The sequence below is a fragment of the Cimex lectularius genome, unplaced genomic scaffold (assembly GCF_000648675.2).
Source record: "Cimex lectularius strain Harlan isolate CLEC.00 unplaced genomic scaffold, Clec_2.1 scaffold70, whole genome shotgun sequence".
Classification (NCBI taxonomy): domain Eukaryota; kingdom Metazoa; phylum Arthropoda; class Insecta; order Hemiptera; family Cimicidae; genus Cimex; species Cimex lectularius.
The window spans coordinates 633,701-652,573 of record NW_019392651.1 but is presented as its reverse complement, the minus strand read 5'-3'; the positions used below and the strand labels follow the sequence as shown (position 1 = coordinate 652,573).

General features: G+C 34.9%; 1 protein-coding gene across 18 annotated transcripts in view; it reads left to right on the top strand.

Moving 5' to 3' along the window:
* The window catches only part of LOC106667682 (CUGBP Elav-like family member 1), a 661,474-nt gene that overhangs the window by 476,136 nt on the left and 166,465 nt on the right, over nt 1–18,873 (top strand). For all 18 annotated transcript variants that reach the window (XM_024230661.1, XM_024230662.1, XM_024230657.1 and 15 more), the window contains one exon: nt 15,177–15,259. In XM_024230661.1, coding sequence (XP_024086429.1) covers nt 15,177–15,259 — 83 coding nt within the window. The remainder of the gene's footprint in view (nt 1–15,176; nt 15,260–18,873) is intronic.

Below are 18,873 nucleotides of genomic sequence, written 5' to 3'. Positions count from 1 at the left end.
TTCATCACGTATCTAGAAAATATAGAGGGAACTATCATTGCTCTGCACTAAATGATCATGTGCGTAAGAATTTTTTACCAGTAACAATCAGAAATGAAAAAATGTAAATTGGACCATCAGCACCGATTTTTCACCCATCAGGACAATCAAAGCTGGAGTTCCACAAGGATCCTATGCCGAATCCTCTATACATCTGCACTGCTGAAAAACCCGTACCAGCACATCCAAACACTGCTCACAACTTACGCTGACGACACTGCAATCATTTTAATGCACTCCAATCATATCCTGGCCACAGAAGCAATCCAACAACGTCTGAACCTCATTATTGACTGGATTCAGATCAGCTTGAACGAGCAAACAAGCCAAGTTACATTTATCCTCGGAAGTCCAACCTACTCACTAGTTAATAACAACAAGATAGTCGAACCAATTCCGTTACTTGAGCTTTACTTAGGAGACTTACATGGAACCACATACAATTTTAAAACGACAATTAACAAAAGACATGGACTAATTAGACACCCACTGGGACCAAAATATACACTAGCCGCTTACAAAGACCTCATCAAACCTATTTGAACTTAAGGAGTCGAACTGTGGGGCTCGACCAAATCATCCTTCATCCAACGAATTCAATCCTTTCAATTTAAAGTTTTTCGCCGAATCCTCAATGCTCCCTGCCTCGTCACCAATCAAACGATCCAAAAAGATATTAAAACCCCACTCGTGAAAGATCTTATCCGAACACCTCTAAATTATCCCTCCATCCTATCCCCTAGTCTTAACTTTTCCTCGACATCTCACCCTTACAATCCTCCACGCCGTACAAAACGACGATGGGCTCGTGACCTTTTATATTAAACCACCCAATTAATTACAAGAGAGTTCCAGCACTGGTTGGTTTCTCTCCCCACTGCCTCCTAGTCAGATTTGTATATAATCGTAATTGTATATAATCAATCTTGCAACAACCAGATGGCACATTAATCACAGATTGGTATCAAAAACCAAGAAACAGATCGCTACCTGAACTTTACATCACACCATCCTCTTCATACAAATAAACACGGCCAAAGGATTACTTCGCGGAATTATTACCCTAAGCCATGAATCATTTCACCACAAGTTATACAAACAGATCCTACATAACAATCACTACCCTAAACACATAATCAAAAGAATAATCAACAACTACAACTCAACACTAACACCATCTACTATTACTAATAATACTACATCAAATCTATCAAATACAGACAAACCAACATACATTTCCATGCCATTCATTTATGGCCTATCACATAAATTGAACACATTTCTCTGTTCCGATAACTTTAAAATAGCTTTGAAAAACTACAAAACAATTCACACACTTTTTTCCAAAATTAAAGTTTCCACACCAATAACAAATAAATCTGACGTAATCTACGAAATAATTTTTTAAACTGTCCGGCAACTTACATCGGTGTTACATCCCAATATCTGGATAAGAGAGTTAAGCAACATCATCATATCATCACATCACACAAAACATATAACATATAAAACATTCATCACATTCCACACAACAAACATTTCTACATAGTCTAATTTTTCAACAATTTAGCTTTCCTTTTCCTAATTATCCCCGTCTATATAATCCTGAAAGGATAATCTGGCCGAACCATTACCAATTTTTTTCCCATCGTCGGCTCTTTTCACCTGAAAGAAGCCGACTCCTTATACAAAAATGTTTTTCTATTCAGACTTCCTTCCCCACCCGCATATACGCAGCAAAAAAAAATTTTCAGTGACTAGAAATAATTTGAACGAATATAAATTTTTTTTTGCATTGTACAAATTCACTATTTGCCAAACCTACGTGTATTTGTTAAATTTAAACAAATTTTGTAAATCCCAGGCCCTGAAGATGATCTCAATAAAGATCGAAACGTTGGCACGATAATGGAAATGTTTTTCTGAAACCTACGTCCCATCTGACCGCATTTCAAGTTTTCCAAATAATCATAAACTAACGGTCACTAATCACCGCACAAAATAATTTTTTTAATAACGTTGCATATTAGCCAGAGTATGGTTGATTATTTCATCATATATAGATAAGGTTTGCATGAAAAAGGGCCAGGGGCGACGGTGAGAATCGAACCCACGACCGCGAGATCTACAATTCATTACCTTGTTTTGCCCTTAATAACGCATTAAATTAATTTAAACTTTAATCTAAATCGCTAAATGATTTTCCGGTTTTTGATTGAATTTTCTTTCAACCCATCATAATTGAAGAATTTTAATTAAATCTCATTAACTTTTGATCTCGTTTAATTTGTTTTCTATTAAAATAAGTAAGTCGTAATTAATAACAGTAAATTCGTATCGGTGAAATAAACATTTTATTTTCTCTTTGAGTGTATAATATAAGAACGCTGATTTTGTCACATATTGAAATTGTAGAAATTGTAGGAATAATGGTATTTTGAAGAAAAGTAATAGTTGCCTTTAAGAAATCCATATTAAGAACAAACATTACAGTTAAAACCATAATGAAAGCTGTGGTTCAAAAATAGTTACAGTATCTAAGGAACTGATGCTGAACCCTCAATACTATGGAATTGAAACGATTATTGAGGATACCAGACAATAGAAGAGAATTCAAGAATTGGGCAAACAAGATATTTAAAGAAGAATTTCAGTAATTCAAAATTTCTGAAAAACTTTTTTTCTATTCTACTTCCATCTTTTCTACTATTGCGTCAGAACTCTGATTTAATCAAAATCAACACAATTCAAATTGTAAAATCATTTTTAAATTGATTGGCACAAGTAACATAAGTGAATCCTGTATATTAAATTTAACTATTATTCATTTAACATAGTTGTTGCTTTACACTCCAATTGTAAAACCTAGTGTAGAAAACGCACTTTCTTCAAGTACATTTTCGTTTGAACGCGTGAAATTTGGTAGAAAAAATCTAAAAATTGTGTTAAAATCACAAAACAGTTTTAAATAATTATTATTCTATTATACGAAATATGAAAAAAATCTCTATGTTGCAAGTAGTACTCATTTTTGATATTTTCTTGTATTTGCGCTTGGGGCTAAGAGTTATTCATCACAGAGAAATCAACAATTCAATCTATTTTTCTTGATCACAGTACTGACTGAAAATTTATTACCTTTATTACAAGGCAACACTTCATTAAGAATAAGCAAACTTCCACTGGCAGTTCCATAAACTAAAAAATATTAAATTTAAATATTAGATGTTTAGTCGGGAAATTAATTGTAGCACACCTTCAACTACGAACGAACTTTAATCACGTCGCCATGATAAATCGCAAATAAATCCGAAATTCATGAGTTTTTTTATTGTGCTTTATAACAAAGTCGGAAATATAAACAATGGGCTTATATTTTGCGTATATTTAATTTTTTTAAACAAAAATAACGCATATAATATAGTATAACATTTAAGATATGGTAATTACTTTTTTCGCTTTTCATGATTGCAAGATAATATTCTTCGTCATATGATTCGATATAATTATGTTCGTCAACTATTAACTAGGAAATTTTTTCCAATGCTTACCAAAGGTCCTGTCAACCGTGATGAACTTTGTTAAAATTTCCTTTTGATCGCCACGCATGAAAAGTTTGATTAAATGGCAAGCTTTTGTCGGTTTTGTAGGAAACCGAAGCGTTACTAAATGCGGAGCAAAACTTGTAGCAGAACTGTCATTTTCAGCCTGAGTTAATACAGAATTTGATTTCCATTAAATTCAAATTTTCAACAAAAAACCTGACAACTCTGGAGCTTTTTTTAACGCATTATCTATTCATTTGTAAATTCAAACTGATAGAATGATTCACACCAGCCTCGAAATCCTAACGTGTTAATCTATGAAAATAAATTATACATTTCTCCACAAGGCTGGTTTCTGGTAACTATTTTTATTTTATTTAATCTAAAAGCTACAGATTACATTTACACAATTAATGAACTAATAACACATAAAAAAATCTTGCTCTGTAATTTAAAAAAATTTGCGGTACTCGGTTAATTAAGGTTTTGGTTGAGATAAAAAATTCACTGTCACAAGTGGGATTCGAACCCATTATCTTTGGCTAGATACGCCGCTGCTCTACCATCTGAGCTAACATGACTTCGATCCACAATTGGACACTAACTTCCCATCTCAACCCCACCTTTTGAATTTTCGATCATTTTTGCCATTTTATCTCAACCAAAACCTTAATTAACTGACTTGGACATAATAATTAAAATTTTTTAATATAAAACGAATCGGTATTTTATCAATTCACGAGCATCTGGGAAGTATTAGAGTAACATTACGCACACAGGATCCCGGTCGGAAATTGAAATATAACGTTTACAAACAGGAAGACGCTCCAATTTCCCCCCGAATCCCTGATAAAAGAAAGGGAAGGAAAAAATAAAAAACAACGCATTTCCAAATATATTAGGTTTGATCAGATATAAAAAGTGCAAAAAACCTTTTGTCAAATTTAGAAACTAGCCACCTCATAAAAGTTTATTGCTAAGAGTGCCGACAGTGAAGAAGCATATTTCACCATTCCCACCCTCCGGGGTGGCCGTTCTTAGTTTAAACCTTTGTAATCCAACAAGAAGTAAAATTCGTTCACCCATTTTCTCTTGAAGAACCCATTACAGGGAATTGGTTTAGCGCTCGAATCCATTTATTTTCTGATCTCACAAGGAACTCCTGTCCCACCCTATTCTTTCCTACTTGTTATACTTCCTTGTTTCTTTGATAACGTTACACGTTTAAAAGCCCGTTTTAAAATGCAGGTCGATGTACACCACCGCGGTTTTCTGTCCTTTTTTCAGCCTATTCCATTAACTTACACACAACACCTGTTGTGCTAAAATGTGGGTTGGAATGTTTTAGCGCATATTAGTTATTTTCATTTACAATAGTTTTTCTACTAAAATTTGGTCGTTGACGATCATGATATATTACCTATACCATCGATTTAAGAAGTTATGTGATATCCACTAATGAACGAATTTAAACCACCGTTTAATTAATTTAGTTTAAAATTAAATCCATCATCTTTCTACATTAGTTACAGATGATTAGGAGTTATAAAAAAACCCTAAATAATGATTTGTTTATTTCCTTTGTTGACTTTTGTACCGATTTATCCAGTTTGGGCAAAAGTATTATTATGCCCTTCCATTCTGCTACGCCTAAAGATCGCTTTCAGTTAATCTTTTACTTCGTTGATTTCATTTAATATTAGTCTTTTTCTTAAACCTTTTTCAATGGCTCCAGTCAAGCATTTGATTGAACATGAAAGTATCAGAGTCATAACATTATTAGAGGAAGGATACAGCCAGGGAGAAGCTGTTAGGAGACTGAATCTAAATCACCCTAGAAGGGGTTCTTCGGCGCCTCAGAGAAACAGGCTTCACACTACAGGGTCGACCTAGGTCTACGGACGAGAGAGACGATAGATTCATCCGACATCGGGCTCCACTAAACCACAGTACCACGGGAAATAAGATGAGAAATTTGATAAGCCAAGTTCGAAATGTTTTCCTCCAGGAGTTCAATAAAAGAATTCCTCAGGATTTTACTAGAACTCTTTTCCAAGGAAAGCTGTCATTTAATAGAAGTGATTCGTGCGAAAGGTGGAAATGCTCAGTAATAAACATGACAATTAATTAAGGTTTTTACTTGAGATGAAAAAAAGTTAATGGCACGAGCGGGATTCGAACCCACGATCTTCGGCTAGATACGCCGCTGCTCTACCACTTGAGCTATCGTGACCTCGATCCACTCGGACATCATTCGAATCCCGCTCGTGCCATTAACTTTTTTTTATCTCAACTAAAAACCTTAATTAATTGTAATGTATTAATTGGTCAAGCGAACCACGAAATTAGTGAATTTAATAAAGATGACTTTTTGCTTTATTCACTACTATGAAACAATTTATATAACAGCTGTTCTGCTTAATGTTCAAAATTAAAGAACTATAGAATGGAACTAAAATAAATAATATATCTGAAAAATGAAATTATAAGATGTGCTTACAAATCATCCATCATCTTTGCATTATTTTATACAAAATATTTACAGTATACCACATTTACAAAAGGAAAAAAAGAGAAAAAACTGTGTTATGTAAGATCTAAAATAATTTGAATGTAATGAGACACATTACAATTGATTTAAAATATCCGAGTAAACCTATTTAAGTTTTTTTTATCGTCTTTGCACATGGTATACAAAAACTTTAAATATTAAAATTTTATAACAAATCTACTCATGTTCTACTATGCTCATGGTAAAATACCAACTTTTTTCTTTTCCGAGTGGACAGATATATTACAATTTTTTTAGAGGTCATATTTCGTATTAAGCCTACGTTACCGATGATCGAAAATGCGACGTTAAAAATTTACTAATGTATTCATATCGTTTTTTAAATTTTTTCTTGAAGGCTTCTAGATTCTCTTCGGTCATGTGTCTTTCACCATCAACATAGCTTTTGGTTTCATACTTACAAGATTATTTGTGACTCAATTAATTCAGGTTTTTAGTTGAGATAAAAAAGTCAGTGTCACGAGCGAGATTCGAACCCACGACCTTCGGCTTGATATGCCGCTGCTCTACCACATGAGCTATCGTGACTTCGACCGCTCGGACACTAATTTCCCATCTCAACCCCACCTTTTGAATTTTCCTTCCTTTTTGCCATTTTTCAATCCCGCTCGTGACACTGACTTTTTTATCTCAACTAAAAACCTTAATTAATTGAATGATATTAATTGGTCAAGCGGACCACGAAAAATAGTGAATTATTTTTGAATTATTAGTGAAAAACCAGAGAATTGTCCATTTGGCCATTTGCTAATAGAGGGGGAACAGGCATCTTCTGGTTCTTCTTTTGAAAAAGTCAACCTAGATTTTGTACTATATCTTTTGAAAGCTCGTCTATTTTCTTCCCTTTGTTCACCCTTACTTCTTCCATAATGGCCTTCATTGTACTACTTTACATTTTTATTTGTCTTTGAATTTTTTTACTTAATAATTATTTTTTTGAGAATTAGGTAATAAACGTTTTCTTTTAAAATGTCTTTTTTACAACCAATCCTATTTTTGATATGCAAAATATGAAAACTCAAAATATATTAAAACTTAAGGGTGCTGCGTTATTTTGTCCATCAGTGTATTAACCATAGGCTAACAAGGTTAAATGGAAAACGGAAAATTGTGTTGCTCCACCTTTTTAAACTAGCATCTTTTTCCGAGGAAGATTAATATACACAAAAAAAAAAGAATAACCCAAAAAAGGAATTGTACATTAGAGAAAAACGTGTCGGAAGGTTGATTTGGGCAATTCGCTACGCGGTAAAATGGCGGTGTTCAGAGGAGGCCGAAAGCCTCCGGGCCGCGTCGGGCTCGGAAGGGAAAAAGTTGTGGAAATGAAGAGGCCGGGGCGCTGTAGGAAAAGAGGGACGATAAATCCAGTTCTATGGCTTGATATATCGAGGATGAAGGGAATCGCGACATCGATTGCAACGGGCCGGGTTATCTGAAATGGAAAGGGGAACAGCGCCGGCATTGCCGAAATTCATTGCTTGCGGAAAACACCGAGGGCACGTCAGGAAATGTTAATTACCCATGCTTCGTTTCCTTTTATCTATAAGCAAAGTACAATAAAAGTATTACTAATCAATTATTTGTAATCACTTTATAAACATCATTTCGTGCCGGAAGGAAACCGCCAACATGACTATTTTAAAACAGCTTCTTCCGAAAAAATCTTAATTCAACAATACGGTTACTTCCGATTTTATGTCATTCAAACCCTACGTATCTCGGACAGAAAAGAAGCATTGAGTATCATTCCATGTTAATGTAAATCTTAATGATTATTCAGAAATCGTGAGATCGGGTCTGGTGTGATAGGTTTCAGAAAAACATTTTCTTTATATGCCGACGTTTCGATCTTTATTGAGATCATCTTCAGGGCCTGGGATTTACAAACATTGTTTAAATTTTAACCAATACATGTAGTATGTGGAAAAAAGTGAATTTATACAATGCAAAAAATATTTTTTATATTCAATCAAAGTTTTATATAAAAAAAATATTTTTTGTAAACCTTAATATTCCTATAAACAGGGATTTAATATCAAATATGAAATTTACTATCTCGTTTTATCTCGCCTTTTGGTCTGTTTTCTTTATTTGTTTATCTAAATGTCCAAGCCCATATTGACTTTTCTTCCTGTGGCATTTATTTGTAATCTGTCTTTTATCTTCCTCGTTATTTTTTGTTTAGCTGAGTTTTCTTGATAGTAATTGGCAAATAACCCGTGAATTCAAAAAAAAAAAAAAAAAAAACACCCAGGATTAATGGGTAACGGCCAGTTTTCTTTCTTTCAATGTAGTAGGTTGGGTCAGATAAAATTGCCTGATTGCCATTCGACTGCGAATGTATTTTTCAAGGGGAAGCCTAAGCGGATAATTAGCCTCTCATAGGGAGAGCCCTTTGATTGGTCTCTTTAATCCGATGGTCGTAAAAGCATTTAGAAGCTCCACCGGCAATGATTAGCCCTGTGCCTCTCCAAATTCTCCTGTTTTCTTTCCCCGGATCGCTAATTAGAGACATGCCGCAAGAACGCTCTAACTTACGCGAGCTTTGATAGGGAAGCCGGCTCCCCCAACCGGCCCAACTTTTACTCCAAGAAAATTAAATGAGCCCCTTTAATTAATTGTATTATATTTCAAGAGATAAACTCCACTTAACCCCAACTTCTCTACCCCTCTTTTTTAAACCTATTAAGTAATTAATTTTTCTTTTACGAAGTAATAACTTTCTAATTAAATATGTCTTGAAAAAGAAACGTTTGTACCGTTTCACCAAAAGACAGGAACAAGGTTTTTTATGCCACAATAGATGGTACGTTATGATATTTAATTATTACTATTTTACAATTTATATTGGATTCTTCAGCCCTATTGATTAGGTTGAAAAATTCCAAGTTCTCCGTGGTTGAAAACCTTTATTCAATTTAGTAAATTCCACGGCGTTTCGGGCTCCTGGCCCATCATCAGAAACTAAACATAGAGAAATCTCATGGTATAATTCCCAATCTGATGGCACACACTTCAGTAATTTCCAATTTTTTAAATAAAAGTATTTATACCTGGACTATGCGAATGATACATATATATTATTTTTTCGTCAGCATGGTTTTAAAACTATAATTGAAACATATATTTTATTTTAGTCCCTTATTGGTATACCACATGGTAGTGAGATTTTTTATGTATGTATGTTTATATATATATATATATGTATGTTTATATATATACAGGGTGAATTGCTACTCGTGCTACAAACTTCTCCAGTAGATTCTTCACCCTAAAATGAACAAAAAAGTTCATATTGTCCATGGTCCGATTCTCAANATTATATATATATATATATGCATATACCTTCAGTCGCTATCCGCCCTTCTCCGAGTGGGTCCCACCTATTTTAGATGGTGATAATTAGTTTTAATTGGATTTCCCTGTCAAACAAGGGAGGCCGGACCAAGGAAAAAAACAACTACCTTCACACGCCTGCCCAACTGCGTTGGCCGTGGTGGCAAAATAACTGAAGTCGGAGATATCCTTTTATCATGAGGGCGCTCCAATTGTGTTATGACGTCACGATCGGAGAAGGTTAGATGCTCGGAGGCTTATATTTTAGAATATTAGCATATAAAATTCCTACATGTTTCATGTCTGATTTGTGGTTCATTGTTTTATTATGATTTTTGCAAGTGTATAATGTTTCCAAGATTTCACGTTTCTTCAGATTTGTTTCAGTGTCTAATATCTTTGGATGTACAAGGTGTACGGTATGTTGGCTGTGTTTAACAAGGGAAGCTAAAGCGGTTTTATCATTATTATACTTAATATCATTATAGTGATTTAATATTCTGTTTCCAAGATGTTTGGTTTGACCAATATATGTTTTATGACAATCTTTACATGAAATTCCATATATAACATTGTTTTTATATTTTAGATCTAGTTTATCTTTAATTGGTCGGTAGGAATGTAAAATTTATTTTTGGCTATATATCAATAAAGATGATATGAACCGTGGAGTTGGTAATATATAAAATAAGATTGTTCAGCCGTCTCGTTGCCTTTTGGTAACCCTCCAGACATACTTCGGACGTCTATGGTCCCATACAACCAGCACCGTTTTGCCGGGACGCTTTAATTCAGAGCTTCCCTCCAACAAAACCATGATGACAGATTGAATCCATGAAGCGATGGGAAGCGATCTCCGCCAACCCCCAACGCTTCGAATCACCCCAAACGCGAGCCAAATCGCATACAACCACAAACCCTCGCTAAAACTAAGCATACCTCACGCTCTTAGACCTGTCCGTAAAACCAGTATTTTGTAAGCTCCAACATTGATCGGTACTGTGCTGTACCGCATCTGACAACCGCATCCAAATGTGGCCGCCCCAGTTAGTTTAATAAGCCTGCTAACTGCTCTCCCAGAAGTGCAGCACTGGATGGCCAAAAGTTTTATTCTAAACGCGCCAGAAACGCCCCACGTCTTTTGACTTAGTACTCTTCGAGCACAGCAGCGAGTCAAACATTGTTAGAAAAGAGTGTCCTACCCGCTCATCAGCTGATGTAAACAACGTGCTTAATGCATGCTTTGGAATTACTACATCTTGTTTTTTACGAGGGTTGACAACGAAGTGTTCATAAGAATCGTCGGGGGTGCCGGTGTTTTCGAAAAAAAAATGCCGATTTGTAAGTATGTCGGCCCTGCATTCGAACCCTGGACAATTACCTTACATTGATGAGCCACCGACGTCCCCCTACATCCTTATTATAACAATCATTTGTTTCTTGATTGGATATGAAGCTCAGATTCCTTACATTTTCTTCTCTTTGTGTTTAATTTTTTTCTCATTCTTTCTTTCTTCATATGTTTCTTTCCTTTCTCTAAGGAAATAGTAATAGTATTTGGATCAAAAAATTATTTTATTATATTAAAAACGACTTTACTTCTAGAGAATGGCACTAGTCTCTTGAGAAATTTAGTAGTCCTTTAAATAAATTTCAAAAGTTGCGAATCAAATGTTTTCTTGTATATTATTTCAAGAACCTGCAACTGCTCACTTATGTTTTTTGAAGACACTCGTCTGTTAAGTGTATTTCGTGTCAAAAGTACCTAAAACTACCTTCTCAACACTGTCTACCAATTACGTTCACTCTCCGAAAAATTGGTGGGTAGCTTTTTATGGTGTAAATGGGCCGGCGAGGGAAAATTCGAGTTCCATATCTAAAACACCTTTATTATTTTGAAACCACCCACGGAAGGGAGAAATAGAATTTTTGCATTAAAAAAATATATTTTAACATTGGTTGTAATAGACCAAATAGATTTTGAGAAAATAAAGAAAAAATGGGAAATGTTTGGCCATGTTTTTAACAAAGGTAGCCATGAAAAATTTATGAAATACGGTAAATTATAGATTTGGCAGCTTAAAGGGAAAATACAAACTTTCCTGACAAAAATATGCATATAAAAATGAAAATCCTTGGAGCAGAATTAGAATTATTAAAAATTGGATTAATTAATAAAAATTTAATTCAAGGTTTCTACCGGTTGAAACATTTTCCACATTTTTCACAGTTGTAGGGCAAGTTCATTGGGGTTGACTACCAAATTGTGGATTTCATCTTCTGATGATCATTGCCTTCACCATCTTATTACGGGTGCGAGCCTTCCTCAGTTTGCAAAATGTTCGCTGTAGAAAAGACATTCTGGTTTCCTCAGCTTTTTCAACCACAATGTTCACTGGGCGGTCTTCCCCTGGATGTTCCACGGATCCAGTCTGTCGGTGAATCTAATGGTCATCAGGAATGCATACATATTTTATTTTTTATATGTTCTTATTAAAATTCCTAATTTTCAACTTAAAAAGTATGATGATTCAAATGCAGTTCATTATTGAATGTTTCGAAGATGCTAAATTATATACAAATAAAATCGAATAAGTAATATTTGTGGCTACATATTTAAACTAATTTCGAACACAAAGACTAGCCGTCGCTGTTTGCATCATTTAATTTTTAATGTCGTAGCCAAGTTAAAATGAGTTTACCCCAAGCTCAGTTTTTCAAGGCAAGGCACCAAATGGTAAAAAATGTTGGTGGTAAAACTGATTTGGTCGACGAGGCGAAAAAATGACAAGCGTGCGCTTTTCTCCGTTACATTGCTCACAATGTCGCGTTCATCCCCAGAGACAGGTTGCCCAACTGTGAGTTGTTATGTCAAAACGTGAAAATTGTTTCAACCGATGAAAACCCGAGGTGACTAATTGAATTTATTATAAAGAAGAAAAAACAAAATAACTACTACCTATAGGATTGTTTCCCATATTTTTCCCATAGCCATTCTTACGTAACAAATAATTGGTATAATAAGGATGTTAATTTAAAAGTTTTCATCCAGGTTAACAGCGTGGACTAGCGGACAAGTTTAGGTATAATGTGTCTGTTGTTTTTTGACAGGTATTATGTTGTTTAAATCTTATGCTAAGGACCGTCGGTGGCCACAACGGTTTAGGCGTTGAAACAGGGCTCATCACTGTAAGGTAAAGGTCCCGTGTTCGAATCCAACGGCCCTCATTTGAACCCGACGTACTTACAAATGGGCTTTTTTCAAAAACGCCAGCACTCCGAGGGGCATATAATTTCTAGTTGAAATACCCTCGTAAAACTCTTATGCTATATTGATTAGAAAACCAAAGAAATGCTACTTGTTCTGTTTAATTTTAATATAATTTCAATTTCTTCTAGTGTATGAATAACCGGACAATTAAGGAAATATTTGAGTACTATTTTAACATGGCGTAAAACCGTAAGAAAAAGACGGGTAGAAGGGATTTTTTTTCTTGCCTTATGATCTTTGCATATTAGCCATGACGAATTCTTATATATGTTGTTCAAATTGGGGGTTATCGGGAAAAAAGGGCCAGAGGCGACGGTGGGAATCGAACCAACGACCGCGGCGTGAGAGTCTCTCATGCTAGCCACTCGGCTACCGCGGTAGAAGAGATCAATAAGCAATTAATTCTTTAGTCGTTAGATATCATGGATGAATCATCTCTGAAAGAGAGAGATAGTGAGAGGGCGTATTAAAAATACAGCATGCATTTAAATAAAGAGTTCCTAAATGGCAATTAACGAGAAGGGCTTGAATAGTAGTACAAGACCGTGACCCGTCCTCGTAAATCATTGAATATTCAGAGCATATTTCCTTCGGGAGGGCCGTTACCCAAGAGGGCAGATTTATTTCTGCACAGCGTCTTTAAGACTTTAAGAGAGTCGCTCGTGGCGGTTGTCGGGAACAGGAAACAATAAGTTGACAAAGGGAGGGCCAGGCCAATCCTTTCACGTCGACGACAATCACACGTGACGACGTGAACAAATCGAGCACTGTAACTATCAGGCCGGGCTTTTACCCTCTTTTTTGTTTTGTAAATCACCGGGGAACCCCCTTCAATTATCATACAAACTTTGTCAGAAATGCGGAGACTTATTTTCCCCCTTACGAAGTTCGACAAAAGCCCGTTTGAAGGCCCATTTGTGATACAACCGACACACCTTGGGCCCTGTAATGTATTATATTCATTTATTCCAAAATGCTCACCCCAAACGACTTGCAAAAACACGGATAAAAAACGTCTCGGCGATGCTTCCTTTTTCCGGGAAACGGCGGCCTCGATTCAATTTCTTTCCGGTGAAAAAGGGCTGATGCTTACATTTGAATCCCCCCTTTCCTTTTATGTAAAAAATTACTATTTCTAATATGTTGAAGTCGTGAGAAGCGGTCAGGATTAATCTATTTTAGAAAAACTCCTGTTTCATTTTTTATATCGTTTCGACCTTTATTGAGTCATCTTCAGGGCCTGGGGAATTACAAACGCATGTTGACTTCGTACCATTATTTTCAAACAACGTATGTTTTGTAATTCACCCAGGTTTTGAAAATGACCCGAATAAAGGTCTAAACGTCGTCAAAAAATGAAAAAGGTGTTTTTCTAAAATATTTCAACCCTGACCGCTCCTCAAGACGTCAACAAATTATTGAACAACCGGCCACTAAAAAAGACATATAACGATTTCTAACGGCTGGCCATGGCAAAAGCACTAAAAACGCCATAAAATGCATTATCATTTCCTGTGGATGATTCGTTTATAAAATATAAAATAACGAAATGGTACGTGACAACCGGCAAATATGAAAAGCAATACAAAAAATGATTGAATATCAAAAGATAGCTCTCGATTTAATTCACAAGTTTTCGTGGTCCGCTTGACCAATTAATATCTTTCAATTAATTAACGTTTTTAGTTGAGATAAAAAGTCAGTGTCACGAGCGGGATTCGAACCCACGATCTTCGGCTAGATACGCCGCTACACTACCACTTGAGCTATCGTGACTGTGATCCTCTCGGACACTAACTTCCCACCTCAACCCCACCTTTGAATTTTCCCTCCTTTTTGTCATTTTTAAAATGTCGTGTAATCTTTTGATCCTCGGCGACAAATGAAATGGCCACGGAGAGCTTTAGTGAAGTATACTTCATTTGAACTTATTAAATCCACTAGTTTTCGTGGTCCGCTTGACTAATTAATATCTTTAAAATCATAAAGGTTTTTAGTTGAGATAAGGTCGTGGGTTCGAATCCCGCTCGTGACACTGACTTTTTAACTCAACTAAAAACCTTAATTAATTATCGATTTAATGTTGTTTCTCTTGTATTATTAAACTCAAATTTTTTTCAATGTTGATTTTAGTTTTAAATCGTTTGTTCTAACATCTGTACGGCCTATCTTCTTTGAAGCATTTATCATTTTAATTTCTTTGTTTATTGTATGAAGTGTTCTGAAACGTGGTAAATGTTGACTTATTTAATGGAAACGCTACAAAGTCAAACAATAGTGGTGTCTAGTTGGCCCAATTTCAACAGTCGTCTCGATGTTGACCGACCATCGGATTAATCCATGGCAGGAATAGTTTAATTGTTATCAAACACCGTGATTGTTGGTTTAATGTACTTTTCTTTATTTGTTTCAGGCTGCTGTTTCGTAACGTTCTACACCCGCAAATCTGCCCTGGATGCTCAAAACGCCCTTCACAACATCAAGACCCTACCCGGGGTGAGTTTTACCTTCCCATATTTCCTATTGCAGTTCCCGTGAAATAGCGTCCGAGTCCCGGCCCTGTTACGGGACCCCTCTCGAGGGATTAAGAGCTCGTATCGTCCGTTAGCTTAATGTGACACCGGAAATAAGCTTATACTATGGGATTTAACCCTACCGTACATAAATAAGCTGCTAAAGCGTCATGTTAATGCTAATGAACGATTGCCAGAGAGCAGTAACGAATGTTCGATAATAATGGATGTGGGACATCCGCTGGCCATGGCAATGTACAATTTTTAAACGACACTGACTATTGATGTTTAAAGTTGATTTTATGAAACATTCGTTCTTCAGTGATACAATCTATGATCTTGTAAACGCTTAACTGTGTGAACACGGTGTTAAAACTACATTAGATATTAAATTATTCAACAATTATAAATCACGAGAAAAGAAAATATATACGTCAAAGCAGCTTTCTTACAATCGCTGGTTTATTCAACAAAAAGCGATTATGTAAAAATAAATTATAATAATTACTTCGACCCTCAAGCGTTTTGTTGTCTTACGGTACATCATTTTTAATTTTAAATGTAAACTGCACTAACGCTGGTGTATATGAGAAGCGTACAGCATTTGACCAATTTGGCCAATATACGCGTTGCAACTTCACTTGAAGGCCAGAAAAATCATATGTACCCAACCAAACCCTCTTTAACCAACCAACGATTAAAAAATGTACTCTTATATGAATATTCGGAAATCGTGAGATGCAGTCTTGTGTGATGTAGGTTTCAGAAAAACATTTTCTTTATCGTGCCAACGTTTCGATCTTTATTGAGATCATCTTCAGGGCCTGGGATTTACAAACATTGTTTAAATTTAACAAGTACATGTAGGATGTGGAAAAAAGTGAATTTATACAATGTAAAAAAATATTTTTTATATTCAATCAATGTATTTCTATTCAGTTTTTCTGCGTTAGAAAAATACTTTGATTGAATATAAATTTTTTTTTGCATTGTATAAATTCACTTTTTTCCACATCCTACATGTACTTGTTAAATTTAAACAATGTTTGTAAATCCCAGGTCCTGAAGATGATCTCAATAAAGATCGAAACGTTGGCTAGAAAAAGTAACTGTTTTTCTAAAACCTACATCACACCAGACCCAATCTCACGATTTCCGAATATTCATCGACTAACGGTCACTAATCTCCACACATTTGTACTCGTATCTTTTTTGAAGTTGCTAAAAATCCAAGTAATTAAGAAAAAACTTACATACAGAATAGTGGCACATAATAAAGATACTAGTTTATGATTAAAGCCAGAAACACACTTACCCGATGCTACGCCATGCGACGCTACCCGATGCTACCCGACGCAAATTCAAACTCCGCTTTTCCATAAGGTTGCATTATCCCCGTGCACATCTACCCGATGCTATGCCACGCTAACCTACCCGACGCTCTGCGATCCCCACTGTCCAGATTTTCGTCGGGTCGCATCGAGTACAGCCCAAGACAAAAGAACCTGACATTCATATTTTTATTCCAAACTACATGTATTATTGTCTTTATATTAATTACAACATACTTAGTTTAATATAAACCAAATTAACTATGATTAAAAATTAATTAGTTTTTATTTAAAAAATTAATTTTAATGGTTTGGAAGAAAATTAATCAAAACACCGGAATACGATTTTTGATATAATGAATTTTACTAACAATTTATTACACGGTGTTACTCATAAAATTTAATTAACAACTTATTTCATAGTTTTTCTCGTAAAATTACACCATTTTCTAATGTCGGGTAGCATCAGAACAGGACACTCATATTTTTTGTATTTTATTTCAAACTAAGTACATGTTATTATGTCGTTATATTAATTACAACATGTTATTTTAATGTAAACCAAATTAAACGAGATCAAAAATGCATAAGTTTTTATAAACATTGTTTAATTATGATGGTTAGGAGTAACTTTATTTAAAACAATTAAGTTTAACAAACAATTTATTAGATGGTTGTGCTCATAAAATTTAACTAACAATGTATTACAAGGTTTTGCTCAAGATAGTGCATTAAGAACAAAAGATACGTTGCGATTGTGATAGTGATTATTGTGATAAACGCTGTGGACTGTACGCGACGTGTGCTTGCGTCGGATAGCATCAGGTAGCGTCACATGGCGTAGCATCGGGTAAGTGTGTTCCTGGCTTTGACGAAACGTGTACCTTCTTTTAAAAATAGTATAAAACGACCATTTCCTTAGAAACATCAACATTGTGAGATTTCTCGTAAGAAGATGTTGAAGTTGAAGTTTGATCTCAGATGGTTAAGTTGGAAGTTTTCTTATAATTCTCTGACTTTCTGATATGATGAAAACACATTATTTACTTCATCGGAAACGTTTGCACTACAAGAAATTCATTATAATGACTGTTTTGTAAAAAACCTTTTATTTATTTTATGGCAACTATTTTTTTTTTAATTTTCCCAGCCGTAATTTTTTAATTAAAAATCAATTTAAATTATTATATTGACCGGGCATCCACCACCTAAATGTGATAAGGATGTAACTCTGTTAACAACTCCAATTAATTATTCATAATTTTTAGCGTAAAAAATTAGTGTCACGAACGGGATTTTAATTTTTCGTCTAAACCAAAAACCTTAGAAGAATAATGAATATGGTCAATTATAGCCACTAAACAAATATGGATTATGTTAACAATATTGCATGGAGTTTTCGTTTGATTCGATATTTTGATTTTCTGCTTCCCTGCACTTGCTATGTTTTATTAAATTACAATTTCATGTAATTTTTTAAATATTTGACATCGATTTTTTTCAAATACTTACTATTTATTGCCTTCACCATTTTTTTAGGAAATCAATTTTATGTACTTCATTACAAGTCAATTTTTCTCACCTTACGAGATATAGTATTAGTATGAATGTTTTAGAGGTTTAGTTTGAGAATTGGTATCCAGAATGAAGGTATATGGGATCTGTGCTTAGATCATTAAGCCAAAATGCTATACTTAAGTTAAGCGATGTGCGGAAAAATTATTTCGGTTCGGAGCATATATTTCAAATCTAAATTGCACACGTTGGCGTTTCTGTATTGATGTTCACCTATGTATGATTGCGATTATTAAAGGAAACATGTAAGCATAGGATATTCATCTTCAACACTTTTTTCCCATTATTGTGTATTCTACCGAAAGTGTATTGTCTAATCAAAATCACTCACACATTTTTTACTCATTGTTGCTTGTTACATAATTGGGGGTAGTTGTAATACACTGTAAATAAATTTAGAAAAAATAAGACCGTTATTGTCACATATTTTTTAGGCTGAAAAAATGTTTTAGAAGAACTTGAAAATATTGTTTAGATGATTCCATTGAAAAATGGCAAAAAGGAGGGAAAATTATAAAGGTGTAGTTGAGATGGGAAGTTAGTGTCCGAGTGGATCGAGGTCACGATAGCTCAAATGGTAGAGCAGCGGCGTATCAAGCCGAAGGTCGTGGGTTCGAATCCCGCTCGTGCCACTGACTTTTTTATCTCAACTGAAAACCTTAATTAATTGTTTAGATGGTATATTCATTTA